The sequence below is a fragment of the Peromyscus eremicus genome, chromosome 6 (assembly GCF_949786415.1).
Source record: "Peromyscus eremicus chromosome 6, PerEre_H2_v1, whole genome shotgun sequence".
NCBI classification, from domain to species: domain Eukaryota; kingdom Metazoa; phylum Chordata; class Mammalia; order Rodentia; family Cricetidae; genus Peromyscus; species Peromyscus eremicus.
Window position 1 is genome coordinate 81,140,060 of NC_081421.1, and position 16,608 is coordinate 81,156,667.

Here is a 16,608-nt window from a genome sequence, read left to right on the forward strand (position 1 = left end):
ACAGTCATGTCTGTCACCGCATCTGCCACCTTGGTGTTAGAATCCCCGAGGGAGAGATCTGGAGGGAGTACTTTAAACAGGCTACCTAGAAGGTCCAGCAATTTTGGAACCAGAAGCCTCAGGCAGACATGCAGGGGCATATGTTCCCACCTACCATGCTGTCCTAAGAGGCTGCACAGGAGGCACGAGGTGGGAGGGTGCCATCCAAGCTGGTGTGACAAGAATACACCATGGACCTGGAGCCCCACATCCCCTTCAGAAGGGGCAAACTGGCTGAGGGCTCAATGGGCATCTCCTCTCTCCTACAGATACCCCAGTCAGTGTGCAAATGCACTAATCCACTTCATCCATGCCGTGTGCCTCAGCATGTGTCGCACGTCACAGCTGTGACAGTATACACCGTGGTGCAAGCACTCAGAAGTGTTGGCAGGACCTCCGGCGGCCTTTGTTATACAGCGTCCCGCTACTCCACCCAGAGTGCCTTGCCATTTACCCCCTTCCTCTCCCAACAGAGACCTTCACATGCCTCATTACTTAAATAATCTTTATTTCTCATGCACTAGGAAAATGGGTCATATGAAACACTGTTCTTCATAGCAAAGGCCTTGGTCTAGAACATAACACAAGAGGCCAACTGGGATCTGGATCTAGTCAAAGACCTGGAACCCCTCGAAGGTGGTACCAGCCCCAGGGCTAATGGCAGACCCAGCACCCTACAACTGTAGTAGCCTCCAACTGTAGACACAGGATCAGGGCGGCTGCCCCCTCCCACAGGGGTACAAAGGAGCTGGTTACAAAGGAACATGTGGACCCGGGAGGAACAGAGGAGGTTGATGGGCAGTGACTTGGCAGGGGCAGTGGTCCAGCCCCTTAGGCCAGGCCTCCAGGGCCATGAGCAAGCCCAAGTCCTGTTCTGCCCAGCACAGATGGGCCACAACTTCACAGAGACTGAGCAGCCAGTACCACAACAGAGGGATACTGAGCCCCTCCTGACTGCCCCATGGCCACATAAACGAGAGGGGAACTCAACTTTGAACTCTAGCCAAAGCCTGGATTTGCCGAGGTAGGGCTCCAGAGGCTAACGGGGCCAGCCCCACACAACTATCCCAAGCCCCTGTGGACACTGAAGACACCAGAGGACAGCCGGACTTCTGACAATCCTGGGACGGGTCACCAGCAGGGCCAGCCCTTAAATCCCAGCCATCAGGTCCCACCTGAGGCAAGACAACAGTGAAGCGGATTCCTGGACTTGCTCTCACTGAGGTGGCCCAGAGGCAAGACATGGTCAAAGACATGCAGGACAGAGACAAAGAACGAAGACATGCAGGACCACACCGGGTGGGAGGGATCCAATCAGAGACACATCAAGTTGCTGAGATGGGCAAGCACTGCATGGACCAGGTTCACTGAGGCCCCGGGCTCATGACGAGGCCCACTTCCTCTGGGATCGTCTCCAGCATCTCACTCTGGACGGCCTGTGTGATAAGCGCCAGCTCCTGGCACAGGGTCTCATGGCGGTAGCCCACTCGGATGTCTGGCACATTGGTGCGGCGGATGTCGTTGCCCTCAGGGCCCTCCTTGGTATAGTTGGGTCCCAGCCAGTGGCTTTTTACCTGCAGAGGGTGTAGGTAACGGGCTGAGCTGCAAGAAGATCCAAACATCGCAGGGACAAGGCCAGGACCCCCAATGCAAAGGAAGGAAAAGAGGTGAGGCCCGGCCCCGGGCAGGCGGACGACCGTACCTTGTGGGAGAAGCCACTCATGAGCACACTGTTACGGGCCAGTTCACACATGTCACAGGAGCTGAGCTTCCACACCTGAGTGGCGATGCTGTACTCCTCCATCAGGGGTTCCTGCACAGGCCAGGTTCCTTGAGAGAGGCATCAGGCCCCTGCAGCCCCTCCCTCATTTAAGGACAGCTGCTATGTTCCACCAGCAAGGGGCAGCCCAGACCCAGAGATGCCCCAGGGTCCCCTAGACCCCCTCCCCCCTGCCGGCGCCCTTGGCTACCTGCTGGGCTGGGTCTGACCTTGGTAAAGTGGAACTGCAGGGGGTCATCTGTGGACAGCGAGACCATGAGGCCACGGGACAAGTACTCAGGTAGAGGGTTCCGGTGGTAGCTGAGGAAGAGGCTGTTGTTGCTGAGCGGGGACATGGCAATACCGATCTGAGCCAGGTAATACAGGTACTGCAGGACGGGGGCCTGGTCAGGGAGGAGGAACGGAGGACTTGTCAGGGGGCCTCAACGCAGGGAGGGCATACTGGTTCGGGGCCACAGGGGAAGGGGGCTCCAGGCCAGGTCTCACGTCGGAATGGTGAACCCAAGCTGGGCTCCTCCACTCCAGGATGGGTGGGAAGAGCTAATTCTATCGGGAGGGAGGAATCTGATCTCATGGCTGGGTGAGGAGGAGGATCAGGAAGGCAAAGGGCTGCACACGGAGGCTGGGGGTGTAGACCCTGACCTTGCGCAGAAGCAGACCGTGGGAGATGTTCTCGGCCAGCATGAAGGCTGACACCAGGTGATGGATGGGCCCAGCCTCCCCGCAGTGCGGCCTCAGCACAAACGTGTGGAAACCCCTCTGCCTGAGGGGCATGAAGACAGAGTCAGCTCCAGAGCCTGGGCACACCTAAGCTCACCTGACTCTAGATCCCACACCACCCGCACACATATGCCCTCCAGCTAGTGACTATGAGGGCCTAGGACGGAGGGCTGGGGCAGATTCTTGACTGGAAAGGATGAGAAATGAAGCCTAAGGGCAGAGGAAGGGCCTCGTCAGTCTGGACGCCGGGGCAACGTGTGAGTCGGGGCACTAGTGGCCTCAGCTCAGGGCGCTCGAAGCAAGAGAAGCAGAGGTTTGGCCCTCTTGGGATCAGCACCTGCGTAGATGGTTCAACACGGCCATGTTAGCGAAGGTGTAATACAGGTAGTAGGCGTAGGGGGGGTTGTCCTCCTCCACCCAAGCTTCTGGGAGGGGACTCTCCAGGTTGAAGACGTGGTTCTCTGGCTTGGACTCATCATCCACACTGTCAAAACCATCCACCTGGCGAAGAGCTGCTGGTCAGTCCTAGAGCCGCAGCCGGGCCTGAGCCCAGCTATCCTGCCCTCGCCCAGCCCATGCCACTGCTCACGTGCTCCAGAAAGAGGTGCAGCTCTGGGTGGCTGGCAGGGTGCACAGTGGCCTCAAACAGCGGCAGAAAGATGTTCTCCAGCATCTCTTGGAAGTTGGCCAGCTGGCCCTTGGTGCGGTAGACGTCACTGCAGGGAAGACAGGACACACACATATGCAGGTCAAGGCCAGCAGCAGGCCAGTAAAGAGTCAGGGCTATCGTGGGAAGCACCAAAGCCTGTTTGAACCACAGTGGGAAAGTGGGACATTCAGAGAGACCAGGCTGCACAGACAACTGTGGGCTGGCCTGGGAGGCCCTTCCTGGCACTCAGAGTGCCTAGCTTGGCTACTGAAGGCTTGGCCATCCCAGTAGACCAGGAGGCAGGCCCTGGCCCCTTGTACACAGCCACGGAGCTTCCTCCCACTCTAAGGGACACTCACAAGAGGCGGGGCACCTGCACCAGCCAGCGCACGTTGGGAGAGTGCACTCTGTGCATCACCGCCCAGCGCGCCAGCTTGTCCCACTCGTCCCTCGAACGCCCGTAGATGGACAGCCGGAGCTCTGCGTTCTGGTATTTGCTCTCCTCCAGGTCTGACATCACCTCCTAGACACCAGAAGCAATCACATCTATGTTCCTCCCTGCCCCGCATACCCACATGTGCTCATCAGGCCTCTCACCTCCCTCCTCCTGTCTCTTGAGCCCACACACACACACACACACACACACACACACACACACACACACACGCGCGCGCACACACACACACACGCGCACGCGTGCTCTGGCTCGGCTGGGGAGAGCTGCCTCCATACCTTGATGATGTGAGCAAAGTACTTCCCAGAGATCTTGTTGTCGGTTTTGATGAAGATCTCTCGGAGGACAGACTCCCCAATGGGGTTGTATTTGGCATTGAATTTGTCAAATCGATGAAAGGTATTCCTGTCCTGGAGGAGATGGGAAGGTCTAGGTCACCCCTGATCCCTGGCCCTAGTGCTGATCTAACACCCCAGCCCAGCCCATCCCACGGGACGGACCGCGTGCACATCAAGTGTGTCCACACTCAAGTCATAGGCCGTGAGGTTCATGCTCTCGAAGACCTCTCGCAGGGTCTGCTCACGGCCCTGCTCCACATGCACAATCTCCTCCAGATGTCGCTTCATTGCCCGCTTGATGAAGCGCAGCAGATGCTTCTGGTTCATGCAGGATGAGGCATGGATGTGCGTGTCCACCTGCAGTGAAGAAGGACTACTGGACCCACCAAAGCCTGGGGCCTTGGGACTTTAGCCAGTCAGTGTTTGTACGTTGTACAAACAGGAGGACCACAGCTGGGATCCCCTGCAGCCACACAAATGCCAGGTATATGCAGCAGCCGACCCATAATCTTAACATGAGGAAGGCAGAGGCGAGGGATACACGAGACAAGCTGGCTAGCTAGACTAACTGAGGCCACAAATTCTGGGTTTGAGGGAAAAATTCTGTCAATATATAAGGCAGAAAATACCCAATGTCAACTCTGGCCTCCCCGCCACACACAGACACACACACACACACACACACACACACACACACACACGACCACATACTTGCAAACACGCACAAAAACATACACACACACCACAGACACATACAAATGCAACGTTGGGGAGAGAGGGCTCAGCAGATGAAGGCACCTGCCACCGAACCCAACAACATGAGTCAATCCCCAGGACCCACGCTGTGGAAGAGGAGAAATGACTCCTGGGAAGGTTCCCTCTGCCTCCCTTGCCCAGACCGGTACACATCCACTAATTACATAATTAAAATGCAGTCATTTTTTTTAAAGGAAAGGTCCATGGCCAAAACAGTGGGTCAAAGAGGGCTCTCCACACTGGGCGCTGGGAGGACCCCAGCCTTTGGAGGGGCAGCCACACACTGAGGGCCCACCTTACGGATATTGTAGAAGTCTCGGTGCGGCACTTTCTTCTGAGCGGCCAGCTCCTTCATCTCGTTGAGCAGAACGTGCATCTGGAATTTGGAGCTCAGGTACTGTAGCCGGCGGTAGCAGAAGGACTTTCTGGGCAAGAAGGAAGGACAGAGAGCGACTCAGATCCTGACCGAGGCTCCTGGGAAGGGTGAAGGCAGGGGGCAGGGACACACAGAATAAGGGCAGCAGCCTAAGAGTAGGTGACTCGGGAGTGGTAGGAGACAAAGTGACATTGTCTGGGGCAGGGCAGGGCAGGGCAGGGCAGGGCAGGGCTGGGGCTGTGAAGTGAGCTGAATGGGACAGGCAGAAACTTACATGGGGCCATTGATAATCAGGGCCATCAGCACATTGACGTCAGCGACAAATTCCTGCAGGTCAGGGTACGGAAGCTCCACCTCTGGACAGCTAGCATGCAGGAAGCTCAGGTGAGGAGAGCAAGTCAAGCCCGCTGGCCCCTCCTAAGCCAATGCATTATTCCACACGGTGTACCCCAACACACACCACACCCCTCTTACTGCTCATCAGGGTCCCTGCGGGTGTAGACATGCACCACACCGCGCACCATGCGCAGACCCAAGCCCAGGTCCCCAGGCATGGTGCTTGGCTCACAGTGCTCATATGGGTGCTGCTCCAGCGCAGGGGGGTGCACTGGGGCATCTGCAAAAGACAGAGGGAAGCGTCAGGGTCCGGGAGCTTCAAGGCCTGCAGCTGCCCCGTCTACGGGCTCCACGGAGGATCAAAGGCTCCAAAAGAGCGGCTATGGTCCCCAACCTCCACCCTCCTGGACATCAAGAAGCTAGAAAGAGCCTGGGCGCCGGGAGATGCAGGCAGGGCAGAGGTGCCTAGGCTCCAAGCCTAGATACCCAGGGCTGTTGGGGTTTGGGGAGGGAGGGGAGCTCCCACCAGCAGACACAGGGGTATCAGGGCTCTGCTCGTAGGTTCGAGTCTCCAGGGGCTTCTCAGCCAGCTGCTGCAGGTAACGGCGGGTGGTGGAGCAGAAGCTCTGCAGGGCCAGGGCCATGTACTTCTCCCGGATGAAAAGGGCCCGCACCACACTTTTGGCTGCATCCAACAGGTCTGTGAACGGCACCTGAGGACAAGGACAGGCAGTCACTTCCTTTAATCTCTGTCTACACTCAGGCTCACACTCAGCTCCTCCCTGTGGCCATCCCCAGACCTCATACTGCCCAGCCCCAGCTCCAAAGGCCTCAAACCCAGGAGTACCTAGCCCTCTCTAGTCCCAGCCTATCAGGGAGCCTAGTCCCTCCGTCACTCCAGGCACCAGAAAAGAAATATCCTCTCTAGCTCCCAGTTCCCCAGGCCAGAACTCTGCAGAATCCAAGGCTTCACTCCACACTCACCCCACACTTCTCCTCCCCAGAGATGGTGACCCGCTGAAATTCCCGTTCCAGCACCGCATCACGCTCCCAGAGGCCCCTGTCACCCTGCCCTTCTCCTTGCTCCTTGTAGAGCCTACAGGACAGGGAGACAAAAAGGATTGGGGACGGCCGCAGCACAGACCCCAGCTCCGCATGCCCTCCGCAGCCCCCTTTCCTCACTGTAAGTCCGAGTCACTGTCAGTCTTCAGGAAATCTTGTTTGGCCCGAAGCAGAATATCCGGCTCCAGCCTAGAGGGGAGAGCAGTAAGGTCTGGTGGGGCAAGAAAGAGCAGTGGCCGCAGCAACCAGGTCCCAGCACTGTACCAGGCGCCGCACAGATTGTCACATGGGGTCCTCACAGGCAGGGCTGTGGACCCTGGGCTGTTCTCACCCCTCTTCAGAGATGAGAAAGCAGTCCCCCAAGTTTATACAGCGGGCTCTAAGCCTCCCAGGAGACAGAAAGAAGCAGCAGCGGCCTGGCTCCAAAGAATGTGCTCTCTGCTGCCTCCCCGGTGGACTTCCAAGAGACAAAGGGACGGGGAAGGGGCAGCGGCCGGCTCACTTGACATCCTGGCTGATCTGCCGCTCCAGCCGCTGCCTCCGCTCCTCGAGCTGCTCGATGGGGCTCGCCTCTGGGAACTCGTAAGGCGCGCTGCGGAGCTCACTCTCGGCCAGTGAGCGGCTGAACAACTCCTGGTACCAAGGAGGGAAGGAGGAAAGGTCAGGTGGCCATGCTTTCAAGCCCCCTGCCCACCTCCCCTGTAGAGCCTGGGCGAGGGGTGTGCGCGGGAGCCAGGGTTCCTGGGAAAGGCTTAGGATCAGGGACAGCCAAGCCTGAGATGAGGTCGCTGGAGGTGAGGAGGTGTGGGGGTGCCCGGTGATACCTCGGCAATCTCCTTGCATTTGCCATCCATAGACGTGCGAAGGTCGAGCGGGAAGTGCTTGAGGCAGGGGGCAGTGCCCGGCAGGGATCGGGCAGACTGCAGTGGAGAGGCCCCCAGACCACCTCGAGCCTCTGCGGAGACAGCCAGCGACGCCAGGGTCAAGGGGAGGAGGGGCAGGGCCTGGATGCCTCTGGAAGTCAAGAGGAGCCCCTTCCCACCCTGGGGCCAGAACCTATTAAAAGTCAGGGCCTAGACACTGGGCAATACTTCCACTGAGACAGAAGAGCCAGCCATGTGGGGCTCCCCAGGGAACTCATCCACATCTACACAGAGGCCCTTCACTACCCCAGGCTCAGGGATGAGGTCCCGTGCCTGCCTGTGGAGCAAGTGAATCAACTCTGCAATAAGAACTTGAGGTGGGGGTAGCCCACTCCCTTAGATCAGAAGACTATCTGCAAGTGACAATTTTCCAGAAAGGGGTGCACATGTATGTACGTACGTACGTGTACACACACACACACACACACACACACACACACACACACACCAGGCACTCATTTAGGATCAGTGACCACACTAAGGACCATCAGCTTCTAGGGCACTAACCCAGGGTCAGATCCACCCCTGGCCTAACAGATCCTTCACTGAGAAGAAAAGAACAGCCGTCTACTCTCCTAGACCTGCAAGGCACAGGCAAAGTACAGCAGCACTCAGCTCTGACCTGAGAAGCGACTATCAAGGAAGAGGACCTGGTTGGCACAGAACCCTCTCTCCCCCTGGAGTACTGTTCTCTTCTCCAGGACCCCAGAGCTGCCAACATGAGGGCTGACCCTAGGCTGCCCCTCCCACGGCTGGCTGCCCCTCCAAAGGGAGCTACCACAGTCCACACCACTTGGAGGCCTTAGGGTCTGGGCTGGAGGCCCCATGGAAGGCCCTGGGAAAGGCAGAATTGAAAGCTAGATGTCTTTCTACTCCAACAAGGGCAGAGCAACTCTTCCTGGGCCCCACCACAAGGCTAACACTGATAGTCTGAAACTGCTAGTCTCCTGGACTGCCTAAGTTCCCAGCCCACCAGGATGGACCCTTCTAGGTCCTTCAACAGTCTTAGCCTCCTCCTGCAGGAAGCTGTCCACAGACCACTTGGTTCTCCCAGCCAGCTGTAGAAGACGCATCCTTCCAGAACCCTCTCCCCCACCTCCACTCTGTCTTAGAAAAGGACTCAGAGGCTCTGTCTAGGCATTATACCTTAAGGTCTCCAAACCCATGTCCCAGTATTCCAGGTACAGTCCCAAAGCTGGACAAAAAAAGAGAACGCAGCTTAACCTAGATCAGGACCCAGCTACCGACTTGCCTTGGTCCCTACTGGAACCCTACCTGCAGAGTTCAAGAGTGCTCTGGTCAGCAGCCCTGTGCCCCTTGCCTGCCTGTTTGCCTTGTGAAGCTGCAGCCAGTCCCCCAGGAGAGCTCAGGGGCTGGCATGGGCTGTACCAAGTGCAGCTATAAGCAGGGGAGACCCTGGGATGGCCCCAAGGAGGGGACTGGGAGAGTTCAGGGGAGTTCAGAAATCCAGAGAAGGAGCAGGAGGAGTTGGGAGATGAGAAGAACTCTAATTCTAACAGGACCTTAACCTCTTCAGTGCCAGTGAGGCCCACCCAATCTCAATGGGAAGAAAAGAGACAGGTCAAGGCAGCCTGGAAGGGAGGGGCCAACTCTCCTTAAAACCACAGCCCTAGGGGACAGAAAGTACACAGCCTGGCTGGCCCAAGGGTAGGAGGAGAGACAAGGAGAGAGACCGGCCATCCTCCCCTGAGCCCTGTGCCTCTGGTCAGCTTCCTCTGCCCACCACTGTCTTTTGGGCCCTGACTACAGGCTCTTCAGGAGAGACAAGCTTTGCTACATGCAGAAGCTCACTGGTAGTTGGACCACTGGCCTAATCTGGATAGGAGCTAGTTACAGAGGCTTCTTAGCCTACACGCCAGTCCCAATCCCACTGTCAGGGTAGAGACATCCTATTCAAGGAAGAGTACCTTGGAATATGGGAGCAGCATTTGGAAGACACAGAGGACCCTACTTTGTTTATTTGCTTGTCTTAACTTCTGGACACAGGCTATAAATGGGTGAGAAGTGGCCTTGTCCTATCTGGCCACAGCTCCAGGACTCACAGGGGAATGTCCCACAAGCATTCTGTAAAGCTTAGGGCTCTGATCCCACAGGCCTGCAATCAGAAATTCCTGGGACGCTGCAAACACTTCCCACATGGAGCCCCTTCAGTGGGGAGAGTGAGAGGTTGTCTGAGCCCAGGGCAGGGACAAGGCTGTAAGTAGGGAAAACAATGAAGAAAAAGAAAGTTTGGATGGGTGATGAGGTGATTCCCTTTCTCCCCTGCAAGAGCAGACTAGGAGGAAAAGGCAAAGATCAATACCTACCCACCCAACCCAGGGTTTCAAGTCTTTGATTATCAAGAACCCAGATCCTAGGCCAGGCAGAGGTGGTGCACACCTTTAATCCCAGCACAGCCAGGCAGATCTCTGCATTCGAGGACAGCCTGGTCTACACAGCGAGATCCAGGACAGCCAAGGCTACACAGAGAAACCCTGTCTCAAAAAACAAACAAGCAAGCAAACAAAAAAACCCAAACAAACAAAAATGAACCTAGGTCCTATCCATTCTCTCAAATACAGCTCCAGACCATTTGGGGGTTTTGTTTTCTGTCTTTTGCATTACTGGGACCACACCTGAGGCCTTGGGTGTGCTAAGGAAGTCCTCTACTACTGAGCTATATCCTCACCCTTTTCTATTTTTACTTTTAGGTAGGGTCTTATAAGTTCCAAGCATACCTGGAAACTCCTGATCCTCCTGCCTCAGCTTCCCAAGTAGCTAATTACAGGTGTGCATCACTACACCCAGCCATTAACCACTTCTAAGTCCCTGAAGGCAGACCAGGGAGCTGCAGAATAAAGTCAAAAGCCCTTCTTTTCAACCCTTTCCTGTCAGGTAACCCTGGGCCTACACAGCAGTGCTGGGAGAGCAGGAAGGCTTCCAGCAGCCAGAGTCATCTTCCCAGTCTGCCTCACAACTGCAAAAAGACCACTAGATTCAGCAGAGGCAACACACTAGCAACCACCTCCACACCCCCTCAGGCCAGCTCCTGTCTCCCTGGCCCTGTGCCACAAGTTGGCATCACAACATCACATACACAGCGCAAAGCCAAGGGGGGGAGACCACTCCATCAGCTCCAGGATTCTGGTGCCTAGTCCCTCCTTTTGACTAGGAGCCCCCTCACTCATTATCAAGACTGCCTCACTAGGCCTTGACCCCAGGGACAAGATGCTCTCAGGATCTAACCACCTAAGGGTCTCTGGTTCAGCAGCAGAGCACCCAGCACAGAGCTAGGCCCAGGGCACACACCTGGAAGACACAGATCCACACACAGCCTGAAACAAAGACCGGAGCACGCAGCTCAGCACACTCTCAGCACACTACAAAGCCCTAGCCGGGCATCTTGGACAGCGTAAGAACAAGCCAGAGGACAGTCAGGGTGTAAACACAGCCACAAAGGGTTAACAACTCCCAATCACCAAAAGGTCTTTCTTTAGCCAGAACACTTGAGAGCTGCAGACACCCACACCCCTGGTAACACCAACTCCAGTGGCTGAATCCTCACCAGGATGGACAGTCGCCACCACACAACCAGCTGTAAATGGTGCGGAGATGCCCACAAAGTAGGGGCCAAACCCAAGGGTGCAAGGTCCGACAGCCCACTGGCCATCCCAAGGACTCCCCACTCCCCTGAAGAGGTTCACAACACAGAGCAGGAACAAGCAAACAGCAAGGACAGTAGCAACTGGGCCCTAGCTCTGGTGCGTGTGCCAGCAATGCATGACCCCAGATGGCAAACCCCGCCACTCTCACTCACAGAGTTCTAGATCCTCAGCCCGCCTGGTACAGGCACCAAACACGGTAGCCAGTCCACAAAGCAATCAGTCCCACACCACCCTCCCCACTCCATTCACATACACTTCACACGCAGCCTTAGCATCTGCACAGGCAGACACGTGTGCATATACGCCTCTTCTGCACCCACATGCACACCCACTCCTTGTTACGGAGGGCAGCATCCCTGACACGGAGACCTCAGGCATCCCCTCCTACCTCCCTCCCTGCGCCACCCAAACCAGCCAGTCAGCCCTGGAACCGAGGTAGAGAGGCATCACTGCAGAGAGGGTGCCGCAGGAGGGGGCCCCTCTCTGAGGCACTAGGTGGCCTGAGCAGGCGGTGGAGGAACCCTTGCCTGAAACCAAGAACACTTACCTGGGCCAGCAGCGGAAGCTTGAAGGCTGGCTCGCTTCTTAAAGGGATATTTGGCCTTGGACTTGCCTGGGCCAGGATAGGATGCCATGGCTGGGGCCAAGGCGACAGCGGAGGAACCTCACCGGCTGGGGCCAAGCTCTCTTACATCCAACCCCTTCCTCCGCTCCGCCCCCGGCGGGAGTGACTGATGCAGGAAGCAGCGCCCCGCAGGCGGAAGAGGCCCTGGCCACGATTTCTGATGTTGTCTAGGCAACCTCGGGGAGTGGGGCCTCCATCCTGCCCCTTATCCCTCCCTTCCCACTCCAGTCCCTAGAGTGACGTGACTGATGGCGGCTGGGACTGGGGTGGGGGTGGGGGTGCAAAGAAAACAGATGGAGCCCCGCCAGCTCTCAGCTCTGCAGCACCCTCACCCCACCTCGGGAACCCTCATCCGTTGCCAAAGCTTCAAGGCAAAGAAGCCAAAGTCCAGGCTAGGCTGGTCCAGCCGGCCAGAGAGAAACATAATAAGCAAGAATACAGCCTGAGCTTTCTCCAACCTCAAAACCCATTTCCTCCAGGGACAGGGCAAGCGTACTCATGAAAACCCAGCGCCTCTGGGGCACAGCCCACTCTTTGCTTCCCCATCTGACCCCTGCTCTAGGGACAGTCCAGCTCTGGGAGAAGGAGGCAGTACTGAGAATTCGAGCCCAGGAGGGAGGGGCCTGTCTTGGGAAAATTCCATTGACCGGCAGAAGCTGCCTCCTAGGAAGACAGGAAGAGCAGGAGGCAGGGTCCTGTCTGAGGTCTGTGGGAAAAGACCCCAGGCTCCTCTGACTTGTCCATCTGCCTGCATACTCGAGGTCTGCTTCCCGAGACCCTTCTAGGATCTGCTCACATCCCCTAGGTCTTGCAGGCTGTGCCAAAGACCCCCCACCCTCCTGTCACCGCACCAAGGCACCTCTGTCCCAGGATCCCTCTATAGCCAACACACGCTTACCTGAGGCCATACTGCCCGAGTCCTAAGTGGTACCAGGGAGGCTGCCTACGAAAGTCTGCACAGCGGGAAAGCACGGCCGAGGAGGGGAGAGGGCCCCTGCTCCCGCACTGAGAAGCGGGAAGAAGGCAGTTTTTCAAAATGGCCAGCTGGCCCCAGGCGGACTCCCACCGACTTCAGCGGCCAGACTGACCTCCGGAGACCCTGGCGCCGCGACCCCCGGCCCGCACTCAAGAGGAAGCCGGCCACGTGCTCCACAGAAACCCGGACCCGGAATTCGCCTAGGGTTCTTTCACTACTTTCTGGGTATCAATTAGAGATCCGAACCTCGTGGCCGGGCTTGCGGGGGAGTCCCGCAACAGGTGCGACCCCGCCTAAACCTTCCCGGCTGCGCGCCAACCTCGCCGGCCCCAGGCCCCGCCAAGTCCGCGGTCACGCCCCGTTCGGCCACGCCTCCGATCGCCTAGCCACGCCCCCACCATTTTCCCTGTTTCCCTAACGCCACGTGGGCAGCCACGCGGCCAGGGTTGGCCTGGCGTGGCCCTTTGGTCTTGGGCGATTTCTGTGCGTCAGCTTCCTCATCAGTAAGATGAGATGAGGTAATGACAGCGTCTCATCCAAAGGAGTTACAGAGGAATGAATGTAAAGCCCCTTTGCCCAATGCTTGGCACCAAGTCAGGTAGCTATTATTAGGGTCCCAGAAAACATTTTCAGCCCTGCCCTTGCATTCTCCGCATTCCCACCTGAATCTGTTTCCTTCTATTGGGCATTGGTAAGCAGGGTGTGCCCTTCAAGGCTGGCTCCCCATCCCACATTAGTTTCTATGTTGAGGTCAGACTAGCCAGAATGTCTAGGTTCAAATTCAGGCATCGCCACCTACTTCCTGACTGACGCTGAACTTCTCTGTGCTATTTCTGTAAAATGAGTGTCTGCCCTAAAGGATGCTGGTGTAGATAAACGAGTTAATTATAAGTGCTGAGACCTGTGACTGGCCTGTAAGTTACCTCCTAATCGGTGTTCATGTAACATTGCTTTGGCCTGGGATCCTTATTGCCAACTCGTTGACTCGCCTTGTGGGGTAAGTGAAATTGGGCTGTTTGAATAGGGCTGCAGACACCTCTCAAACCAGCATTCCCATCTCCAAGGGCCAGTCCTACCTAAAGGAAAACGGTAAAGTCCCCTCACTAAAAGCCATTACCCTACGAGCAGCAATTGGTCCCTTCCCTATCTTTACCCTTGGGGGAGTCCTTTGCCCTCACACCCAGATGTTCTAAAGGTCTCACCACTCCCACCACATCCCTTCCCTCCTGACTCCACCCTGAACTCTGGGCCCTGAGCCCCATTCTCTGTCTATCTACATCTGAGGCAGCCTCCAGGGTGTCTCCTGTCCACTCTTCTGAAACTTTAAAAACTATTGCCTTGGGCTGGGGGTGAGGGCTCAGTGGTAGTATCCCTCTGCCTTATATGTGAGAGGCAATGCCCAGCACTGCAAAAAGACAAAAACACAAACAAGAAACCCCCTAGGTGGCCTCCATCAAATTGGGAGAGCTGTGGAGAAAATCCAGCTCACTGAGAATCAAAGCCTAAAACAGAACAAGAGATACATTGTTCTTAATTTGTTAGGTTGAAATATTTGAACAGGAGCCACTAAAAGCGTCCCAGTACAGGTGAGGATGTATTCAACTAGGACACACATTATGTGGCCATAAACACTAATATAATATAAGAACCGTCTAGCAAAATATAATCAAAGGTCTCAAGTTTCACTGTTTAACCCAGTAATCCACTTCTAACAAGTCTATTTTTTTATTTAAGATCAAAAAAATAATTTTATTAGTGTTTAAAAAAAAAGCCTCAGGTCATGAAACTTGTGACTCTCAGCAGCTGCCTGGGAGAGGAGAGAAGAAAGGAAGCCATGTTTAGAAGAAAGAGAAAGAAAAAAGAAAAGCTGCACCTTTCTCATCAAGACTCAGGAAGATGGGCAGACCCAGCAAATCTCATGGCGGCTTCCAGGGATTTCTTTAGGGGATGGGAATCACAAAACTGTTCTTTTAAAAAAAGGATTATCTGGAGGGGGTGGGAGGTGAGGGGTGAGGGATGAGAGGGTGGGGGGGTGGCGTATGCCTTTAATCCCAGCACTCTGGAGGCAGAGGCAGGCAGATCTCTGTGAGTTCGAGGCCAGTCTGGTCTACAGATCGAGTTCCAGGACAGGCTCCAAAGCCACACAGAGAAACTAAAAAAAAAAAAAAAAAAAAAAAAAAAAAAAAAAAAAAAAAAAAAAGATTATCTGAGCCAGGGCAGTGCAAGCCTTTAATCCCAGCAATTAGGAGGCAGATGCAGGAGGGTCTGAGTTTGAGGCCAGAGGCTAGCCTGGTCTACAGAGTGAGTTTTAGGACAGCCAGGACTACCCAGAGAAACTCTGTCTCAAAAATCCAAAACAAACAAATGTAATAATAATAATAATATAAAATAAAGGGTTGTCTGAAAAATATCCACAAAGTTGTTCAATATTGTAATGTTTACCACAGAAAGTTTGGAAACATAAAGGCCCAACAACAAGGGAATGGTTTTTGTTTGTTTGGTTGGTTTTCAGTTTTTCAAGACAGGATTTCCCTGGGTAGCCCTGGCTGTTCTGGAACTCTGTACAAGCTAGCCTCAAACTCAGAGATCAGCCTGCCTCTGCCTCCCCATCACCTCCCGGCTAAAAGGGGATGTTTAAATGAACGCAATGAAATACAACCATTAATACTGGTCTTGGAGGATTTTTTTTTTAATCATGTGAAAATGCTTACAACATAAAGTTAGGTGAAAGAATGGATGCAAAGAACTACACAAATAGAATGGTCCTAACGGTGTGATATACATGACACACACAGAAAAGAAGTCAAGAGGATAGAAATCAACAAAAACCCTGCAGAAGGCTAATCACCAGTCTCCCCAGGCTTGGAAAGTGGGCTGTTCTGAATATGGCCCTTAGACATTGTGAGCGTTGTGAGAATGTTAGCTTCCAAGAATGAACAAAATAAACCCCCAGATTAACAAGCAAGTACCATGTGACCATATAGATGCTCATTTATATTCTGGTATGATGCAGATTTTGGCATAATTTTAAGGGTCACAGCCGTACACTGGGCCAGGCCTATGTGGATCCCCTAATCCAGATCTACCTAACTACCCAGCCAATAGGTGGCAATCCTGTTCTCCACCCAACCCAGGCAAACCAGTTCACGAGCGCCTTCATCTTGAAGTCCTACCAACAACAGCACACCCTTGACTTCCCCCTACAACCCTCCCCACCCCCTCACTTCCAGGTCACGTGGTTGTTAGGGAGTCTGCCCTGCTTCCAGCTAAGCATCAGCGTCCCACCTACTCAACACAAGCTGAATTTCAGTGGGGTTTTCTTGTCTGCAGAGCAGAGCTTGGAGAATGAAGGAGTGGGTCACCCTGTGGCCCGGGACTTTCTGGTATTGAAGTCTTAATGCTGCCTCAGTCTCTGGGACTTCCCTGTCTCCAAACACAGCTTCCTCCTCCTAACCGATTTCCGCCATGGCTTCTCAGCTGGACCTTCTGGAACCCCTCCCAACGTCAGCACACTCTGTTTTTTCTGAACAGCTTCCCTGCTTTTCTGACCTTCAGCTCCCTGGTAATGCCAGCCTGGCTAGGAACAGACCTCTACTAGCAGATGCTAGACTCGGGAGAAAAATAGCTGAAGCTTCCAAGGATACTTGCCCAGGGCAATTTCCTACACCCCATCCTATTCCCAGACCTTTCTAGAATCAAGCTTGACCCAGCATCATGCGGTTGTCTCTCTGTTTGTCCACAGGTCACCTGACTGACATTCAAGGCCCTGCACTAGCTGGTCTGTTTCCCTTTCCCATCCTCATCTCCCAGCTCTCCCATCCTTTCATGTCCTGTCACATCAAGCTTTCCAGTCTAAGCTCATATTTACCTCATACCTTTTCTCTTTCATCCTTTCCTCTCCCCACACTC

The 16,608-nt window shown here is 55.0% G+C and overlaps 1 protein-coding gene and 1 pseudogene across 1 annotated transcript; one reads left to right on the forward strand and one right to left on the reverse strand.

The window, feature by feature from the left end:
- Positions 1 to 530: 530 nt before the first annotated feature.
- Ampd2 (adenosine monophosphate deaminase 2) lies at positions 531 to 12,096 on the reverse strand. Its single transcript, XM_059266081.1, has 18 exons — positions 11,646 to 12,096; positions 7,335 to 7,465; positions 7,013 to 7,143; positions 6,631 to 6,699; positions 6,433 to 6,544; positions 5,975 to 6,161; positions 5,587 to 5,728; positions 5,387 to 5,476; positions 5,032 to 5,161; positions 4,143 to 4,337; positions 3,921 to 4,052; positions 3,548 to 3,711; positions 3,129 to 3,255; positions 2,877 to 3,040; positions 2,462 to 2,582; positions 2,029 to 2,202; positions 1,742 to 1,852; positions 531 to 1,613 (listed from the first exon to the last, which is right to left on the reverse strand). Exons 1-18 carry the CDS (start codon positions 11,731 to 11,733, stop codon positions 1,404 to 1,406), a joined length of 2,478 nt encoding a protein of 825 aa, XP_059122064.1. The 5' UTR covers positions 11,734 to 12,096; the 3' UTR covers positions 531 to 1,403.
- LOC131913840 (uncharacterized) lies at positions 11,732 to 13,590 on the forward strand (annotated as a pseudogene).
- The last annotated feature ends 3,018 nt before the right edge of the window (positions 13,591 to 16,608 follow it).